The sequence below is a fragment of the Schistocerca americana genome, chromosome X (assembly GCF_021461395.2).
Source record: "Schistocerca americana isolate TAMUIC-IGC-003095 chromosome X, iqSchAmer2.1, whole genome shotgun sequence".
In the NCBI taxonomy this organism is placed as follows: Eukaryota; Metazoa; Arthropoda; class Insecta; order Orthoptera; family Acrididae; genus Schistocerca; species Schistocerca americana.
In genome coordinates this window covers 589,695,875-589,713,756 of record NC_060130.1, presented here as the reverse complement: position 1 = coordinate 589,713,756, position 17,882 = coordinate 589,695,875, and the positions used below count along the sequence as shown (strand labels likewise).

Sequence of the window (17,882 nt, the reverse complement as noted above, 5' to 3'; positions counted from 1 at the left end):
GAAACCAAATACTTATTCCAGGCATGTCCTTTGACTTAACCAATGTACTTTGCAGTAATTTATAAAGTCTCCATACTCTTCTTTCAGTTCCATTAAAAATTATTGTACTGATGATGTAATAATATGTATGACATCAAAAACTTAACAATTCACACCACCATTTCCACCACATGTTCTATGCCTGCATATTTAACACTGTGCTGTTTTATGTATAGAACAAGGAACCCCATACAAATCCTCTGTTGACTGTTACAATTTTTAGCTTTTTTGTCACCAATTAAATCTTTAAATTCTTTCTGCATGATGTTGGAATTCCGTTTCATAGAAAATTTGTAGTACCTATCAGTTATGTGACTATGTAATAGATATTGAGAGTTCTCATCCTTGTCCTCTGTGATTCTCATTCATTTTTAAAGAATTGTGATGATAGATCATTAAACTTCCCCCTTTGTGCAAACAGCCTTTGGACCTGCGATCTTCCTTTATACCACAAGCAAACAGTGAAGCATAAACAGCATTTAAACCATGATTCTGCTGAACTCAACAAAGTTGTGCCGGCCAAAATAACTTGCACTAAATGCTGGTAGAAAGTGTTCCATCACATTGCTATATGAAATATCGTGCTGTGCTGAGAAGGACTGAGCAAAGTCGAGATGTGCTGAGTTTTGGCCTACATGTGGGCAGCACATTGTACAGTATTCTGCAAGTAATCATATGTGTGTGATGGAGAATACCCTGTGCCACTATGTAGTCATTCTGTTTCCTGTTTCACCCATAAACAGAGTGAGAACAAAAAACTGTCTGTATGCAACGGTACGAATCCATTTCCACTAACGAAACAAGTCAGGGAATACAGACATCTAAAATTGAGATTACGGACAAAGAGAAATGCAGAGCTGTAGAAATGTGCTCGACTATAGGGAACACAGGTGATGCCTACAGGAAAATTAAAGTGACCTTTGGTGAAAAGAGAAGAACCTATATGAATATTAAAAGTTCATACAACAAGCCATTATTAAGTAAAGAAGGGACTGCTGTAAGATGGATCGAATATCTAGTAGCACAACACAAGGAAAACAGGCTTTAAGACAGAAAGTGAAGAAGCAGCAGGCAAAGATGAGGTGGGGGAGGAGGAGGAGGAGGAGGAGGAGGAGGAGATTAGTGTTTAACATCCCGTCGACAACGAGGTGATTAGAGACGGAGCACAAGCTCAGGTTAGGGAAGGAAGGAGAAGGAAATCAGCTGTGCCGTTTGCAAGGAACCACCCCGGCATTTACCTGAAGCAATTTAGGGAAACCACAGAAAACCTAAATCTTGATGGACAGACATGGGTTTGAACCATTGTCCTCCTGAATGCAAGTCCAGTGTGCTGCCACTGTGCCACCTCGCTCGGTGATGAGGTGGGAGATATGATACTGGCAGAAGAATTTGACTGAGTACTGAAAGACCTACATCAAAACAAGGTACTTGGAATAGACAACATTCCCTCAGAATTACGGAGATCCTTGTGGGGAACCAACCATGGCAAAACTGTCTCATCTAGTGTGAAAGATATATGATGCAGGCAAAATACCCTAAGACTTCAAGAAGAACGTAATAATTCCAGTTCCAAGGTAGACAGGTGTGAATACCAGCAAACCATCAGAGCCAAAGTTGAAAAAACACTAATACAAATTATTTACAGAATAATGAAAAAAAGAACTGATAAAAGCCAGCCCTGGGAGAAACGAGTTTGGTTCTGGAGAAATATTGGAACACTTAAGGCAATACTGGCCCTACCACTTATCCTAGAAGATAAGACTGAACAAAGGCAAACCTATGTTTATAGAATTTGTAGTTCAACAGAAAGCTTTTGACTGGAAGACATATTGAAATTCAGGAGGTATCATGAAAAAAATACAGGTAGTAAGGGTTATTTACAATTTGTACAGAAACCAGATTGCAGCTAAGAGGAAGTAGTTTACAAGTGAGTGATATGACAAAGTTCTAGCCTATCCCCATTATTATTCAATCCGTATTTCAAACAAGCTGTGAAGGAAACCAAGGAAAAATCTGGGATGGGAATTACATTTCTGTTATATGAAATAAAAATGTTAATGTTTGCCAGTGACATTGTAATTCTATAAGGGATGGCAAAGGATGTGGAAGAGCAGTTGAATGACATTGATAAGGTCTCAAAACCAGGTTATAAGATGAACATCAACAAAATTAAATAAAGGGTAGTGGAGTGTAGTTTAATTAAATTAGGTGACACGGAGGGAATTATATTAGGAAATATGGCATTAAAAGTAGTAGCAGCAAAATGACTGATAATGGATGAGGTAGAGAGGATATAAAATGCAGACTGGAAATAGTAAAACAATGATAAACATACCAGACAAGAAGAGAATAGAAGCTTTTGACAATTGGTGGTGCAAAAGAATGCTGATGACTAAATGCATAAATAAGGAGGAGGCAGTTGACTGAATTGGGGGAGAAGAAATTTATGGCACAACTTGACGTAAAGAAACAATCACTTGACACGACATCCTGAAGCATCAAGAAATAGTCGGTTTGGTAATGCAGGCAGGAGTGGGGAAATAGGGGTAAAACTCTAGAGGGAGACCGAGGCTTGACTATAGTAAGCAAGTCCAAATCTCATGTAGTTTGCAGTAGTTATTGGATAAACTAGGGTGGAGAACCATATAAAACCTGTCTCCGACTTAAGTTCGCAACAGCAACAATGTAATTGTACAACTCAGAATGTCTAGTTTACCTGCTCAAATCTTCATTCTCCCACAGAGGTTCGGGTTCCATTCTGTCTCATAGTAAAAGTTAGCTTTTTGAGTGAGGAACAATTTAGAATGGACAGTCAGTTAAATATTTATCACTATCACTATGCCATGGCCCTAAAAAAAAAAAAAAAAAAAAAAAAAAAAAAAAAAAAAAAAAAAAAAAAAAAAAAAAAAAAGTGCCAGCACACACTAAGGATTGGTGGGAGGTATGAATAAGACACACTTGAGTGAATTAAAATGTGTCATATATTTAGAAATAGTGAAAATTTGTTAAATTATGTCTTACTTACTGCATGAAATTTTTATAATGTTATTGCTTAAAATATGAAACAGGTGTGAGATGCAGGTGTTTCTTTGCGGCTACTGTTAGTGGATTGGTGTCACAGATTTCATAGAAATAGGTAGATTCAAGTGTCATTTGGTTATTTATTCTTTAATTAGTCACAAAATCAGCTGATAAAAGTTGATGAGAATATCGCACCATCACTAAAGATCATTTATTATTGGAGAAATGAATTTAACTTGGTAGTGTGAGTACTGCAGATTTTCTGAATTCGAGATTCAGATATCTGATGATGAAATGGTCAATATAATACATGTCGTCATTATAGAGACTTGAAGCTACAGCACATCATATGAATGGATACTTAATACCCAGAAAGAAGCTGAATGCATGATGGGTGCTGCCTTTGTCGAGTACAGAAAAAGACATTTTGACATAGTGTTTGGAAAATGCACACACATCAAAAAAAGTTTTGCATCACCCCGGTTCCCAGAACTCCTGAAGACAGACTTTGACTGTGGATATTTTATCACAGACACAGTCCCTTTGACTATTCAGAGTGTCACTAAACCCACCAAAGGATGTAAATAACCATGCATGAGCAGCGCCTATTAGATGGAGGGGGTCTGACAGCCGATCAGTTCCAGTCATTCCACCAGGAAGGAGGTACACAGCTCATGTTGTCTGTAGTTCAACCATGCCTAGACTGTCAATACCACGGTTTGATCATGTCCGCATTGTTATTTTGTGCCAGGAAGGGCTCTCAACAAGGAAAGTGTCCAGGTGTCTTGGAGTGAACCAAAGCGATGTTGTTTGAACATGGAGGAGATACAGAGAGACAGGAACTGTTGATAACATGCCTTGCTCAGGCCACCCACGGGCTACTACTGCAGTGGATGACCGCTACCTATGGATTATGGCTCGGAGGAACCCTGAGAGCAACACCACCATGTTGAATAACGCTTTCTGTGCAGCCATAGGATGTCATGTTATGACTCAAACTGTGCACAATAGGCTGCATGATGCGCAACTTCACTCCCGACATCCATAGAAAGGTTCATCTTTGCAACCACAACATCACGCAGCATGGTACAGATGGGCCCAACAACATGCCAAATGGACCACTCAGGATTGGCATCACATTCTCTTTACAGATGAGTGTCACATATGCCTTCAACCAGACAATCGCTGGAGACATGTATGGAGGCAACCTGGTCAGACTGAATGCCTTAGACACACTGTTCAGCTAGTGCAACAAGTTGGAAGTTCCCTGCTGTCTTGGGGCTGCATTATGTGGGGCCGATGTACACTGCAGGTGGTCCTGGAAGGCACCGTAATGGCTGTATCATATGTGAATGCCATCTTCCAAGCGATAGTGCAACCATATCGGCAGCATATTGACAAGGCATTCGTCTTCATGGACAACAATTCGTGCCCCCATCATGCAGATCTTGTGAATGACTTCCTTCAGGATAACAACATTGCTCAACTAGCATGGCCACCATGTTCTCCAGACATGAACCCTATTTTGAACCCTATCGAAAATGCCTGGGATAGATTGAAAAGGGCTGTTTATGGACAACATGATCCACCAACCACTCTGTGGGATCTGCACTGAATCGTCATTGAGGAAGGGGACAATCTGGATCAACAGTGCCTTGATCAACTTGTGGACAGAATACCACAATGAATACACGATCTGGACCACCACCTCTGAAGGTCTCGCTGTATAGTGGTACAACATGCGCTGTGTGATCTTCATGAGCAATAGAAAGTGTGGAAGTGACGTTTGTGTTTACATCTATTCCAATTTTCTGTACAGGTTCCAGAAGTCTCGGAACTGAGGTGATGCAAAACTTTTTTTGATTTGTGTAAATCATAATTAAGAGGACTTTTGGTGTTGTTATTTAAGGGTCTTGACTGCAGTTTAGTGATGGAGCCAAGTTTCTCTACAGTGGGTTAATAAACGTAAGTGGAAGCAACTAAGATTAGGACCACAGAGGTTTAGTTGCTGCAAGCTAGTGCTGCTAATTGGCTGTTAGAAGGTCAACGTTACAGGATTTGTGCTTCACCACAGTTCCACACCTGATCTATTCCCCATGCTTGGCACCATGTGACTTCTTAACCTAAAGAAGAAAGATTCAACATAATTTTGTGTCTCTGAGTAGACACATGTCAGTAGAAAGAGAATCTCTCCCAGTTTTACCTCTCATTGCAGGTGCTCAATGTGATCATTATTTGTGACTCGGGAAATTATACACAGGTGCAGGTGCAGCTGTGGGTGGGTACGTGGGTGCGCTCGTGCACAACAGCAACAATCCACTTTAGAAATCTGTTCATTGGGTTGCTCACCTCCATGTGTGAACGAATCCAATGTGACAATATTGAGCAGATGATGTGTGTACATGTTCTGACATGGCTGCCCCCAGTGATACACCCTGAAACCATACCATGGTGCATATTACAGATTAAAACTTGGAGATATGCTCTATTCACTGACACGTTTAACTTTTCTGTCTATCTTGTAGTTATGGTGCAGTTGTCTTCCAAAACCCTTGAGGAACATGGGATGGATTTCAAACGAGTTGACTTATATGGTGAAGCTCACAGCAGTGGATAGATGGCATTTTACATCAGTTACCCTGTGCCAGCTATAGCTGTTTTGCTAACATGACACTGTATCTGAACCATGTCAAAGTCTACATGACAATCACAAAACTGGAGCAACTGGTAACAAGATGACAGTGACATAGACAATGGGTTTTGATAGTTTTCCACAGTGGATGCTTTGTTTTTACAGTTTGGATGCTGTATTATTTTCTCCATTGTGACAGAAGATACTCTGTATGGAACTTTTTATCTCCTGCAGTCCTGACCCAAATGTCATTGTTATATTTGAGTAAGAACAAAGAAATATTGAAACTCTGAAAGGTTGACAGGCACATTAAAAAAGACTGAAAACACTGCTAAGCATTCAAACTATGTACTTGTTCAGAGCTTAATACTACTAGAGAGAGAGAGAGAGAGAGAGAGAGAGAGAGAGAGAGAAGCACTGAAGGATGACATCGTCCGAACACTTAGCAATGCTTTCAGTCTTGTTTATTTGTTTATCAACTGCTCAACTATACAGTGAGATGTTTTCTTTACTCCTTCCACTCATGACTTCCCATTCTCAAATTTACAAAGATACTACTTCTTAGTTCAACATATTAAGGAACTCATTTCACAGTTTTGTGCATTTTCTCCATCATTTATGCCTTTCCTTTTGATATGAGATAACTTTTCATTCTTATGCAAATTAGTTCCGTTTCTTCTTGTTTGGCCATTTCTTCCCCGTTTACTTCAAGCCTCTGCCCATAAGTCTTTCTTTTACGCAGATACTGATAAGTAAATTTTTACTTCCAAATCACATTTTTTTTCTGTCTACTTTCACTAAAACACTCTTAAAATTGATTGGTGATCTGTGTCTGTCAGTTGTGAGTCAGTTCTTTCTGTTCCTCCCATCTAAATTTTCCCAGTCATGTCCAGTGTGTCTAGTGCAGATTGACACCATTAGTACAATTGCTTCAGAAACGTTCTCTCCCATAAATTAACAACTTGTCTCATCATATCACCAGATATTTTTGCATTTCCATCTTTTTATTGTGAGCATAAATGTAATTTTGACTTTAACCTTCCCGTTACCAAGCTTTTTCACACCTCTATTTTACCAAGTGGGGTATTTGGACTACCCCAAAAGAGTTTTGTGTTTTATTGTAATATTTGTTCTCAGGTTTCATTATTTCCATTGAATGGGTTTATTTAGTATCGAAAAACAGCTTTTCAGGTTATTAGAAGTATTTAATCAGATCACAGATACAAATTACATTTTTTTTTTTTTATTTTTCACTAAATTCAGTACTCAACGAACAGAAAATTAATAATCTATGTACCTCAACAGTCACTGCAGTAAAATAACACAAGACTTTTTTTAACTTTTCAGTCGGGTACATTTTTGCACTGCATGCATTTCACAGTAACAGTTTCTTCTCTGTGTATATTACAAAAAGGTTTCTTGCACATTACACAGTTACACTCATTTTCGGATCTTCGTTTCTCTTGCAATCTTGACATCATTGTGGCATTGGTAACTTGGAACACTGGGTCTGGATCACTGCTGTAGGAATTGCAATACCACAAGCTTTCAGTGTATCTTGTACATCTTTATGAAGACCGTTGATATTTTTGGCCCTTTCTTCCATGTTGCCTTTGCTGAGTCCAAATGCCAGTTCAGTCGTGAAGAGTTTACGTCGGCTTCGGTTATTCTTCTGCCATTCAGGAAATCTTTGAGTGTACAGAATATATGCATTCAGTGCTGCAATATCTATCATTTCCATGAAGATTCTTAGTGGCCACCACCTCATTCCTTTAACACAACTGTATTCTCTTGTCATTTTGTCCCCATCACCTACAGCACCTTTGGTTTTGTATTAGTGCAGTATGATTTCGGGTTTGTGTTCACTTTCTTCACCACACACTTGTCTCGTATTATGCTGAGTAGAGAGTAGTTTTACGGCCTTTCCCTTCTTTGGAACATAGGAAACTAGGGTCAAGTCATTTGTGACACCAAACATTGAAGAGTGAAATTCTCTCTTTCTGTTTGGCAAGAATTCCTTCGGAATCTCTTTCTTATTGAAACGCAAGGTACCAACCAATGTCGTGTTTCATTTTAGTAGTTCAGCAGCCAATGGAAAACTGGTGAAAAAATTATCAGTTGTTACACTATGACCATTATTCAGAAATGGTTCCATCAGATCCAAAACAACTCTCTGTCCTTGATTCACTTCCCAAGTATTTTCCACCATTCCTGTGTAAATTTGGATCCGTAATAAGTAAGATGTCTTCACATCAGGACAGACCCAAATTTTAATGCCATACTTGCCAGGCTTGCTCTTCATATAAACCCTAAAAGGGCAGTTTCCTCGGTACATTGCTATTCGTTCATCAATAGTCACGTATTCATAAGGATAGAAGTTCTTGCACAAGTTAGATTGAAATTTGTTGAACACTACCCTGATGGCTTGTAGCTTGTCCTTGGTTTCTTCAGTTCTATGTGCTCTTGTGTCTCTGTTGTCCAATCGCAAGAATTTCAGTTTAGACAAAAATCAGATTCTTGACATGGCAGCAGAAAATAATGGTTGCTGAAAGGCAACATTACCTCCCCACATATCAGAAGCAGTTGTGCTATGTCCATGAGTTTGACCAGCTCCTATTAGAATTGCTACTTTTACAATGATGCTCACGATTTCTGGTGAGATAAATAATAAAAATTTCTCTGTTATTGTTTTGATTGTTGTTCCATCATTCACTGGGCCAGGTGTTAACGTTCAAAATGTTGCGACATGCCGCACACCTTTTGGTGGTTCACTAGAAAATTGTAGTCCACTTCTAGAAGCAAACAAATCTCCTGTGTCTTCTTCTTCTTCTTCTTCTTCTTCTTCACATGAATGTGTAGTGTCTTCTGATATTTCATCATCAGTTTCATCTGATGCTATGGTATGGTCTTTGTCAAGAGGTTCCATATATTCATTCAGTTCATTATCAATGTCCCATTCATTTTCATTGTCACTGACATCAGAATTGTATAGAATTTCCATGATCTCTTTGCTAGAAAGTCCTTTGGACATCCTTACTTGCAGATGAAATACTGACTCATGTAATGTCAGCTCAACAGTGAACATCAAATTCAACTCAACAATAGTAACCAGCAACAATAACAAACATTGGATCTATGGCAAAACTCAATAAAGATGATGAATGACAAATATATTTCCCAAAACCTTCTTTTTCTACAAATAAGAAAATAAGATGTTTCATACCAAGCGAGGTAGTCTTGACTCGAATAACAATGATAAAGCCAAAAAAATTAGACAGTCGTGAGTGTGAATACAACGTCAATCATTTTAGTACAAAGTCATGAAACCAAAGGCATGTGGCCCTTCAGATAACATTATTATAGAGAAAAAAATCAACCTGGGGTAGTCAGAATACCCCGCTTGGTAATGCGAGGGTTAATGAAGACCCAACTGGTGCGTACTTCTGCGCCCCTTACTATTTCCCACCTTCATGCATTTTCGCCTTTGCTTCTCTGTAAATTGCCACACAATCAGCTTATATTCATCAAGACAGGACTGGCAGATCCCCATAGGTCTTATTTTCTTTGTAATTTGTTATCATCAATTGGAATTCCGAAACCTGACACATTGTGCTAGCCTCTTTTTAGTTATGTGCTCTGTGTAGTGTCCCATTATTTCTGTATTTCCTTACTTTTACTAAATGACCCACTGGCAGCCTAATACTCCTCTCAGTACTTTGTTAAAGGGCCTCTAACTCTTCCCAAAACTTTAACTCCCTTCTTGCCAACATTCATTTACTGGGGGTTGAATACTAATTAAATTATACATCTTATTTCCACAACCTTAGTGGAGAAGTGGTAATCTTTCTGACACACTTTCAAAGCCTACAAGTGAAACTGTTAAGCTCTTCACTACTTTAATTGATGTTCTCTGTTCTCTATATGCAGATGTTTCATGATAGGCATGCCCCCCCCCCCCCCACTCTCTCTCTCTCTCTCTCTCTCTCTCTCTCTCTCTCTCTCTCTCTCTCTCTCTCTGTGTGTGTGTGTGTGTGTGTGTGTGTGTGTGTGTGTGTGTGTGTGTGTGGGCGCGCGCGCGCACGTGTGCGCTCAGAAGAATGCAAATTTGAAAGTTGGGCTACAGTGTTACAGTTCTTGTTTATGTTCCTATCTTCATGGAAATGCACAACTGGATATTTGAGGTAAGGCACTTTATCAACACAAAGTACCAACTTGTCCATTAAAAGTTCAAAAAGCCAAGTGCTGGAAAAATAAACTGCAGAACTTAGAAAGAAGCACTCAGAAAATCTTGTATTTCATTCTAGTTATGACTAATATTTATATAAATGAATATTTGCAATAGATGGTTCATCCAATGAGGTAACAAAAGGCATGGGATAGCAATATGAACATATCCAGATGGCAGTAGTATTGCATACACAAGGTATAAAAGGGTGTTGCATTGGCGGAGATGTCATTTGTACTCAGGTGATTCATGTGAAAAGATTTCTGATGTGATTATGGCCGCATGATGTTAATTAAAGGAATTTGAATGCAGAGTGGTAGTTGGAGCTAAATGCATGGGACATTCCATTTCGGAAGGTGTTAGGGAGTTCAATATTCTGAGATCCACAGGGTCAAGAGTGTGCCAAGAATACCAAGTTTCAGGCATTACCTCTCATCATGGACAACTCAGTGGGTGATGATCTTCACTTAACAACTGACAGCAGCGGCGTTCGTGTAGAGATGTCAGTACTAACAGACAAGTGACAGTGCATGAAATAACCATAGAAATCAATGTGGAATGTAGGACAAATTTATCCGTTAGGACAGTGCAGTAAAATTTGGGGTTAATGGGCTATTGTGGCGGATAACTGACGCAGGTGCCATTGCTAACAGCACGAAATCACCTGAAGTGCCTCTCCTGGGGTCGTGACCATATCGTTTGGTCCCTAGACAGTTGGAACACTGTGACGTGGTCAGATGAGTCCCAATTTCAGTTTGTAAGAGCTGATGGTACAGTTCAAGTGTGGCACAGACCCCACAAAGCCATGGACCCAAGTTGTCAACAACGCACTGTGCTAGCTGATGTTGGCTCCATAATGGCATGGGCTCTGTTTACATGGAATGGATTGCATCCTCTGGTCCAACTGAACCAATCATTGACTGGAAATGGTTATGTTCAGTTACTTGGAGGCCATTTGCAGCCAGCCACTCATGCACTTCATGTTCCCAAACAATGATGCAATTTTTAGGGATGACAATGCAGCAATTCACCAAGCCACAATTGTTCACAATTAATTTGAAGAACATTATGGACAATTGAAGTGAACAATTTCACCACACAGTTTACCCAACATGATTCCATCGAACATTTATGTGGCATAATTGAGAGGTCAGTTTGTGAACAAAATCCTGCACTGACAACACTTTTGCAATTATGGATGGCTATAGAGGCGGTAAGGCTGAATATTTCTGCAGGGGACTTCCAGTGGCTTGTTCAGTATATGCCACATCCAGCTGCAGCACTGTGCCAGGCAAAAGGAGGTCCGGCATGATATTATTAGGTATCCCATGACTTTTGTCACCTCAGCGTATTACTACAACTATATTCCAACTAAAAAATTAGTTTTTGTTACAAGCCAAAGATTATCTGGTATTTGTTGTATCAAAGAATCAAATAAGTGGCAGCATTTGCCAGGCAATTACAAGTAGTTGGAGGTGTGACAAAAAGTCTCGAGGAAGCAGCCTGCCTCTGACAGTTATGTATGTAGCATGTAACTTCAGTTCATCTTTACAACTTGATGTACCTGACATCTGATGATGGATTATACTGAAATACATAATATTAAGTCATTCATTCTCATTCACCAGCTGATGACATTTTAGCTAGTGATTTATTCAGCATTTATAGAGTAATGTTCCAATTATAATTTCAAGTAGAGTCTACAACTCAATGGTACTGATGGTACAGTTGCCAAGTGACCTTTAACTCATGTGATTTTAATAGCTGCTTCATTCATGTGGGTGAAGAACTAATATGCTGCGTAGTAGAGGTGCATCATGCATTATGGTCACAACGTGACAGAGCCAGACCAGGAGTATGCCAAAAGACTTGAGCTCCTGCAACTTATTGTAATATCTTATAATACTCTATGTACATTTGCCAGTTCTCTCATCAATAGCTGAAGTATGGCCTACCTGTAATGTACAGAAAGTCTTGTAACAGCTCACAGTAGCATCACAAATGCCAGAACATGAAACTACAATATTTACTTGTACCATAATTATTGATGTATGTGCTTAATTTCACAGTTTTCCAATGACTCTTTTTTTGCGGGGGAGGGGAGAAGAGGAGACAGAACAGCTTCAGAAATTCAGTCTCAACTGCTATTTTTGAGAGAACAAAATAAACATTCCAGAATGAGATTTTCACTCTGCAGCAGAGTGCGCGCTGATATGAAACTTCCTGGCAGATTAAAACTGTGTGCTGTACCGAGACTCCAACTTGGGACATTGCTTTAGAGCATTTACCCGCAAAAGGCAAAGGTCCCGAGTTCGAGTCTCAGTATGGCACACAATTTTAATCTGCCAGGAAGTTTCAAAATAAGCATTAGTACAATATCTGCAGCAAGGAAAACATTTCCCAATTCATGCAGTCACATACAGCTTGATACAAACTTAGAGAGCTAGCATCATGACTTATATTTGTTACAGAAAAAAGAGAAATACAGTATTAATTTTCTCTGAGCACCTTTATAAAAGAAACTATGTCGAACGCTCATTAAATATGAACACAGTTTATAGTCCCGTCACTGGCATTTAATCTTGCGTTTAAAAAGTGATGGCTTGAGCTCTTAATCATACAGTACTTTCCAGTGTAGTAAGTTTCACTACAGTACATACCTGTAGTTCATCACAGTAGTATTAACCATCCATTATTTAATCTTTCTTTTACACTGTTTCTGTATTTCAGGTACCCTACTAATAATGGCAATTTTGTTTAAAGGTAAAAGTGACATATTTGGTAAAGATTAGTTGCACTTATACTTTATGGTGACTGACAATAGTGAAGACTGAAATGAGGATATAAACACAACACTGATTTGAAAAAAAGATTCAGCTGTTTGTTATTTGACCTACATTGTCACTGAGTTTATAAAATAAACAAAACTACAGAATCTTTGCAATAGTCCTATTGCATACAGCACTGAAGATTAACTTTTCATATCAAATTATTGTAGTGCACGAGTTATGAAATATCATGCAATACATAAACTGCATTTCTTTCAGTACTCATTTATTTTTCAACAAGTCAGTTTCAGAGTTCTCATAAAATGTAAAAACTTTTATACAGCTGAAACATTCAACAATTAAATATTTATATTCTGTGTACATTTTCCTGTTTTTTGGGTAGTTTAATACTGAAGAATAATGACAGCACAATTGTAACTGAAGTCTTTGTAAGGAGATATTTCAGATAGCACATTAAATAAAAAGCTCGCCACGCAAAAATTGGTCACCTTCATCTTAATAATCCAATGCCTTCATGCAAATCACTAACACCTGTGACTCAGTATCATAAGGATGGTACATATTCCTGAACCTATAAGGTATCAATGTTCAACAAACGTGCCACAACACTCACAGGTAAGCCAGACTGCAAGGTTGCCATTTGTGATATTTGGCACATAGTTCCAGAATTTCAGATGTGCCACCACTGCTCAGTGTTCCTCGTGCCATACAGGCTATGCCCAAAGGGAGACATGGTTGGTAACTTTCAGGTTGTTCACCATGGATGTCATATTACATAATGACAACAGCCCTCAAATGGCAATTTCGTTCACACTGCACAAAATATCAGCATCATGCCACATAGCCCAGTTCTGAACAGTGAAAGTTAGGTTATGGAGAACTGTCCACCTTCTGAAAAGTCATGAGATAGTCTCAGAATTAAGTAACTAGCCTAAATGATAGCAGTCACATTTATGTAAGACAAAACAAAGCCCCTCCCAGAAGTCAACCAACCTAAGACTAAACAAAATTTACAATGAATGTTTTCGACAAAGCTTATGTGATAAATTCTACACACTTTAGGGGACTGAAACCAACAGAATAGGTCTTAAAAACACGGTGAGACGTCAACCCTAAAATATTAACTGTGAAAATTTATACAAGTGTTCATAACATCCTTTTACTTTATCCTTTGCATCTTATTTTCTTCTAACAGTCAAATATAGGCTTGTTTTACATTATTTTCCCTTCTGTCTGTTAGTGCTAAAACACTGTGATGAAGATTGCTTTGCAGGATGTTTATTTATGATTTTATTTAGACATAGGTGGACTTTTTAATAGGCTATGTATAGTAAAATCTAAATAAGATTCCTTTTTCAAAAAAAATGGTTCAAATGGCTCTGAGCACTATGGGACTTAACATCTGTGGTCATCAGTCCCCTAGAACTTAGAACTAATTAAACCTAACTAACCTAAGGACAGCACACAACACCCAGCCATCACGAGGCAGAGAAAATCCCTGACCCCACCAGGAATCGAACCCGGGAACCCGGGCGTGGGAAGCGAGAACGCTACCGCACGACCACGAGATGCGGACAACCTTTTTCAATAATTAGGACTATCTATTAGACATTCACCCCTCATAAAACATGTGTCCAAGGGCTGTGGAGAGGTGGGGGGCAAGCAAAGTTTAAGAAGTACAAAGTCCACATCTTAATATAAGTAAGTTCTTGTTCATGTTTGCTATGATTGGCAAAGAAAGAACATAGCAAGTGGTAGTTTATGTTAAACTTGTTTTCACTATAAATACAATGTCTTCTTATACCCCTAGAGATAAAGGAAGTCTCAGGAAACAACATAAATAAATGTGTACCTCAAATCACAACTAATGTGCTTTCCAGCTTATACACCATGTCTCTCATAATCACAAATGTCTTCATACTACTTCTGCTTCACACCAACTGACAGATAAGGTTACTCTTCACCCATATGGGGCTAATATTCATAAAAGAGAACCTCCTATTACTGCTACTTAGTGCTGTTTCAGGAAACTTACATGTATAGTAACACACAATACTAGTTTTCCAATACTGCATAAAAGCACAAAATTACACATCAGGTTCCATTATAAAATAGTAAAAATCTAAATGATACATGTAACTCTTCAGGCTTTCCCGGAGATCTAATGACATCCTGAGTTGTCGGGTGTTCTGCCGGATATCAGCATCGTACTTGCATGATATTTTGGTCACGTAGCTCGTGACCTTCATCAGGTGCGACCTGAGACTGCTTATCTAATTATAATTTAGATTATGATTTCTATTGTTAGTACACAACTACACAATGATCTTGCCAAAAGCCGAGAAGCGATTCTTCTTAGTGTTGTAGCTCCCTGGGTCACTCTGGGATGCTTTCTGGGTTCTCCGATGCACTCTGGGATGCTCTCTGGGTTCTTCTTTGCACTCTGGGATGCTCTCTGGGATTCTCAGTGTACTGTATTATCTTCTGAGCATTGTTGTATTCTCGCAAGTATGACGCTGATATCCGGCAGAACACCCGACAACCCAAGATGTCGTAAATGATACATGTTTACCATAGACTTCCTTTGGTTTTGGGCCTATTTTAAGTTGACATACATAGTCTAAACTAGTTATGGCAATACATATTTACTGTGCAAGTGTGAATGAAATAATGGAGATTTCACATACGTAAGTGCAGTGAAAATAGGTTAACATCAGATCTAGGCAAAGAACCAAGGAGTCATGTGGTCCACTGTCCCAACAATATAAAGACATTATTCTACAGAATCATGAAGTTTCAGCTGTTGGCATCCCTTTCCATTATATTGACAGTTGGTGTTAATTAATGTTGTGCTTCAGGGTGTTCAGCCAAGTCGTCGTTTCCAGTTTATGTGCAATATTTCGACAACCAGGTGCTTCGAATTGTGCTGTTGGGTGTACTCACAGCATGGACTCCAACCAGACTGAACTTTCGTTGGTCTCATGTGGCTGTTTACAGCCGAGTTTGTTAATGTTGCCCACTAAACCCTCTGATGCTCTTTTGTTTTTCAGAGCCTGCTCATGTGTTCTGTGAAATCCACATTATCTCAGCATTTCCCAGCTACAGCTGTTGTGACACATGGTGAGATCTTAATAAATTGAGTTCCTGACCCCAAACTTTATTTAAACTGAAATCTCCATCCCTGTTTATTAGGTTTTCTGACATGTTTATTTATTGTGCATAAAATAACTCAGCTAAATGTCCAGAAGCACACCACCAATCAATCAAACCATGAAAACCTGAGAGGTTGGTGTGATCGACTCCATTTGATATACATTAGGTATGTTCTGACATGACATTTTATTATATGACCTGACGTCCACTGTGAATCAAACTTTGCAGTCCTCATTAAGATAATGTACAAACAAGAAAACCTGGTTGTCTGGGAGCTTTGTGTTGTAATTCTGATTCAAGATATCTAGAAAGAAACATTTTAGCTTACTGAGCAGTGTCATACAGGTTTACCAATATGTAGCAGACACAGGCTACTCTTGAGTTGTGATGAACACAATGTCAAGTTGAGATATAGGCAAAAGAGTGATTCATTTGAACAGATACAATTTCAGTCCTCCACATCTTTGTTGCTATATCTTCACCCACTGCAAAAGAAGCAACACTGTTGGTGGAAGAGAGCAAAGGCCTCTTGCTCAAAACAATGTTTCAAATGTTCATACATGGTGACTTCACACAGTGTGTTTGTTCACAAAAAGGTTGAGAAGGATTTGTGTTGATGTCCTGCACATACTTCCAGCTCATTGCAAAGATTTCTAGCCTCAAACCAGAACACAACCAATCAGTCCCAGTTCACCACGATTTCATTTTACGACAATCAGTCCCAGTGCACCATGATAGTATTTTGGCTGGAAGTCTGATGTGAATCCCATATAGATTAGTAGGCTATGTCTGCTACATACTGGTAAACCTCTAAGACATTGTGCTGTGGTACACTTTCTTTAGAGGACGACTGTTCACATGTTGACTTTGACACACTAGGTGATTAATGTTTTTGTCTGGTGAGCTTACTGAGTATCTATGGTGGAAATCACAAGCTTCTAATAAAAGGTCCATACATTTTTTTGTACCAATTATGTCACATTTAAAATAACAATTTTACTCTGAAGAAAGTGCCAATTAATGGCTTTTTGCCATTATGAGACAAAAACCATCAAAAGCCCACTTCTCTTGTCCAAAGTTACATCCCATAATCCAAAACACTTGAGCAAAACATATTCCAGTAATACTGGAAAAGATAATATACTCAATTTGCAACATACCTATCTTCACCACAAGAAACAAAGAAAACTGTAACATATCTCAATGTTCAGATTGCCTGGCGTGCAGCCTTGCCAGTTACATAATGGTTACAGGAGTCTATGTATTAATTGATCATCCCACATTCAAAAATACTATTTTTTTCAAAAAATAAAATAAGCTAATGCTGAAGTCCAGTTAAACAAATATATCAGAAATATATTAACTCATAAAATGAAATGACATCTTGCTGGCAGATGAGCACATCTCTTAAGTCCACAGAAACCAATGAATAAACTAAGAGAAGCCTCTTATAACAACAACATTGCTGTCAACATAAACAAACAAAAAGTCACATTTACAGTAGGGTGAATTGTGTTTCTCAATTCTCACTTTACCCATCATCAAATCTCCTACATATAAAGTACTACGACTTTTCATTTTCATAGCAGTAGATGCAGTATATGTACTAACACTGTATTAACAGATGAAAATGCAGTAATAGTATAAGATATAAAGTGCATCTTGAATAACAGCTCTGGTACAATTACAGAGGATACTTACAGAAACATCTTGACATATACAGTTGCATTGACTAGGTATGCTTACTGCAGGACTTCTAACATACACAGAAGTCATCTGCTTTCGAAGATATTATGATGCTTGCTTGTGATAGAACTATCATTATCTTTTCTATCACATGAAATGTGAGTAAGAACACTGTCTGGATGTCTCGCAAAAGTACTGTCTGTGAATGGTTTCTTACACACACAACAGTAACTGCAAAACAAAGTATTTGTTACTCTGAGGTGTAAGAAATAACAATATAAATAACTTAATTTTTTGTAAAAATTTTATGCAAGGGCTTTGGTTCATATCTACTTAA

General features: G+C 38.5%; 1 protein-coding gene across 6 annotated transcripts in view; it reads right to left on the bottom strand.

Annotated features, from left to right (window-relative positions):
• Positions 1-17,882, bottom strand: part of LOC124556464 (transforming growth factor-beta receptor-associated protein 1-like) — a 220,608-nt gene that overhangs the window by 37,768 nt on the left and 164,958 nt on the right. For 3 of the 6 annotated variants that reach the window (XR_006968611.1, XR_006968609.1, XR_006968610.1), the window contains exon 15: positions 17,561-17,776. The exons of 1 other annotated variant lie outside the window; for it this stretch is intronic. Coding sequence is in view for 1 of the 5 variants with exons in the window: in XM_047130414.1 (XP_046986370.1) it covers positions 17,632-17,776 (145 nt within the window). In the remaining 4 variants the exon portion in view is untranslated. Of the gene's footprint in view, positions 1-12,254; positions 13,598-14,398; positions 17,777-17,882 lie in introns of those variants that run through there. 2 more of the 6 variants (XR_006968608.1, XM_047130414.1) reach the window with 2 other exon arrangements.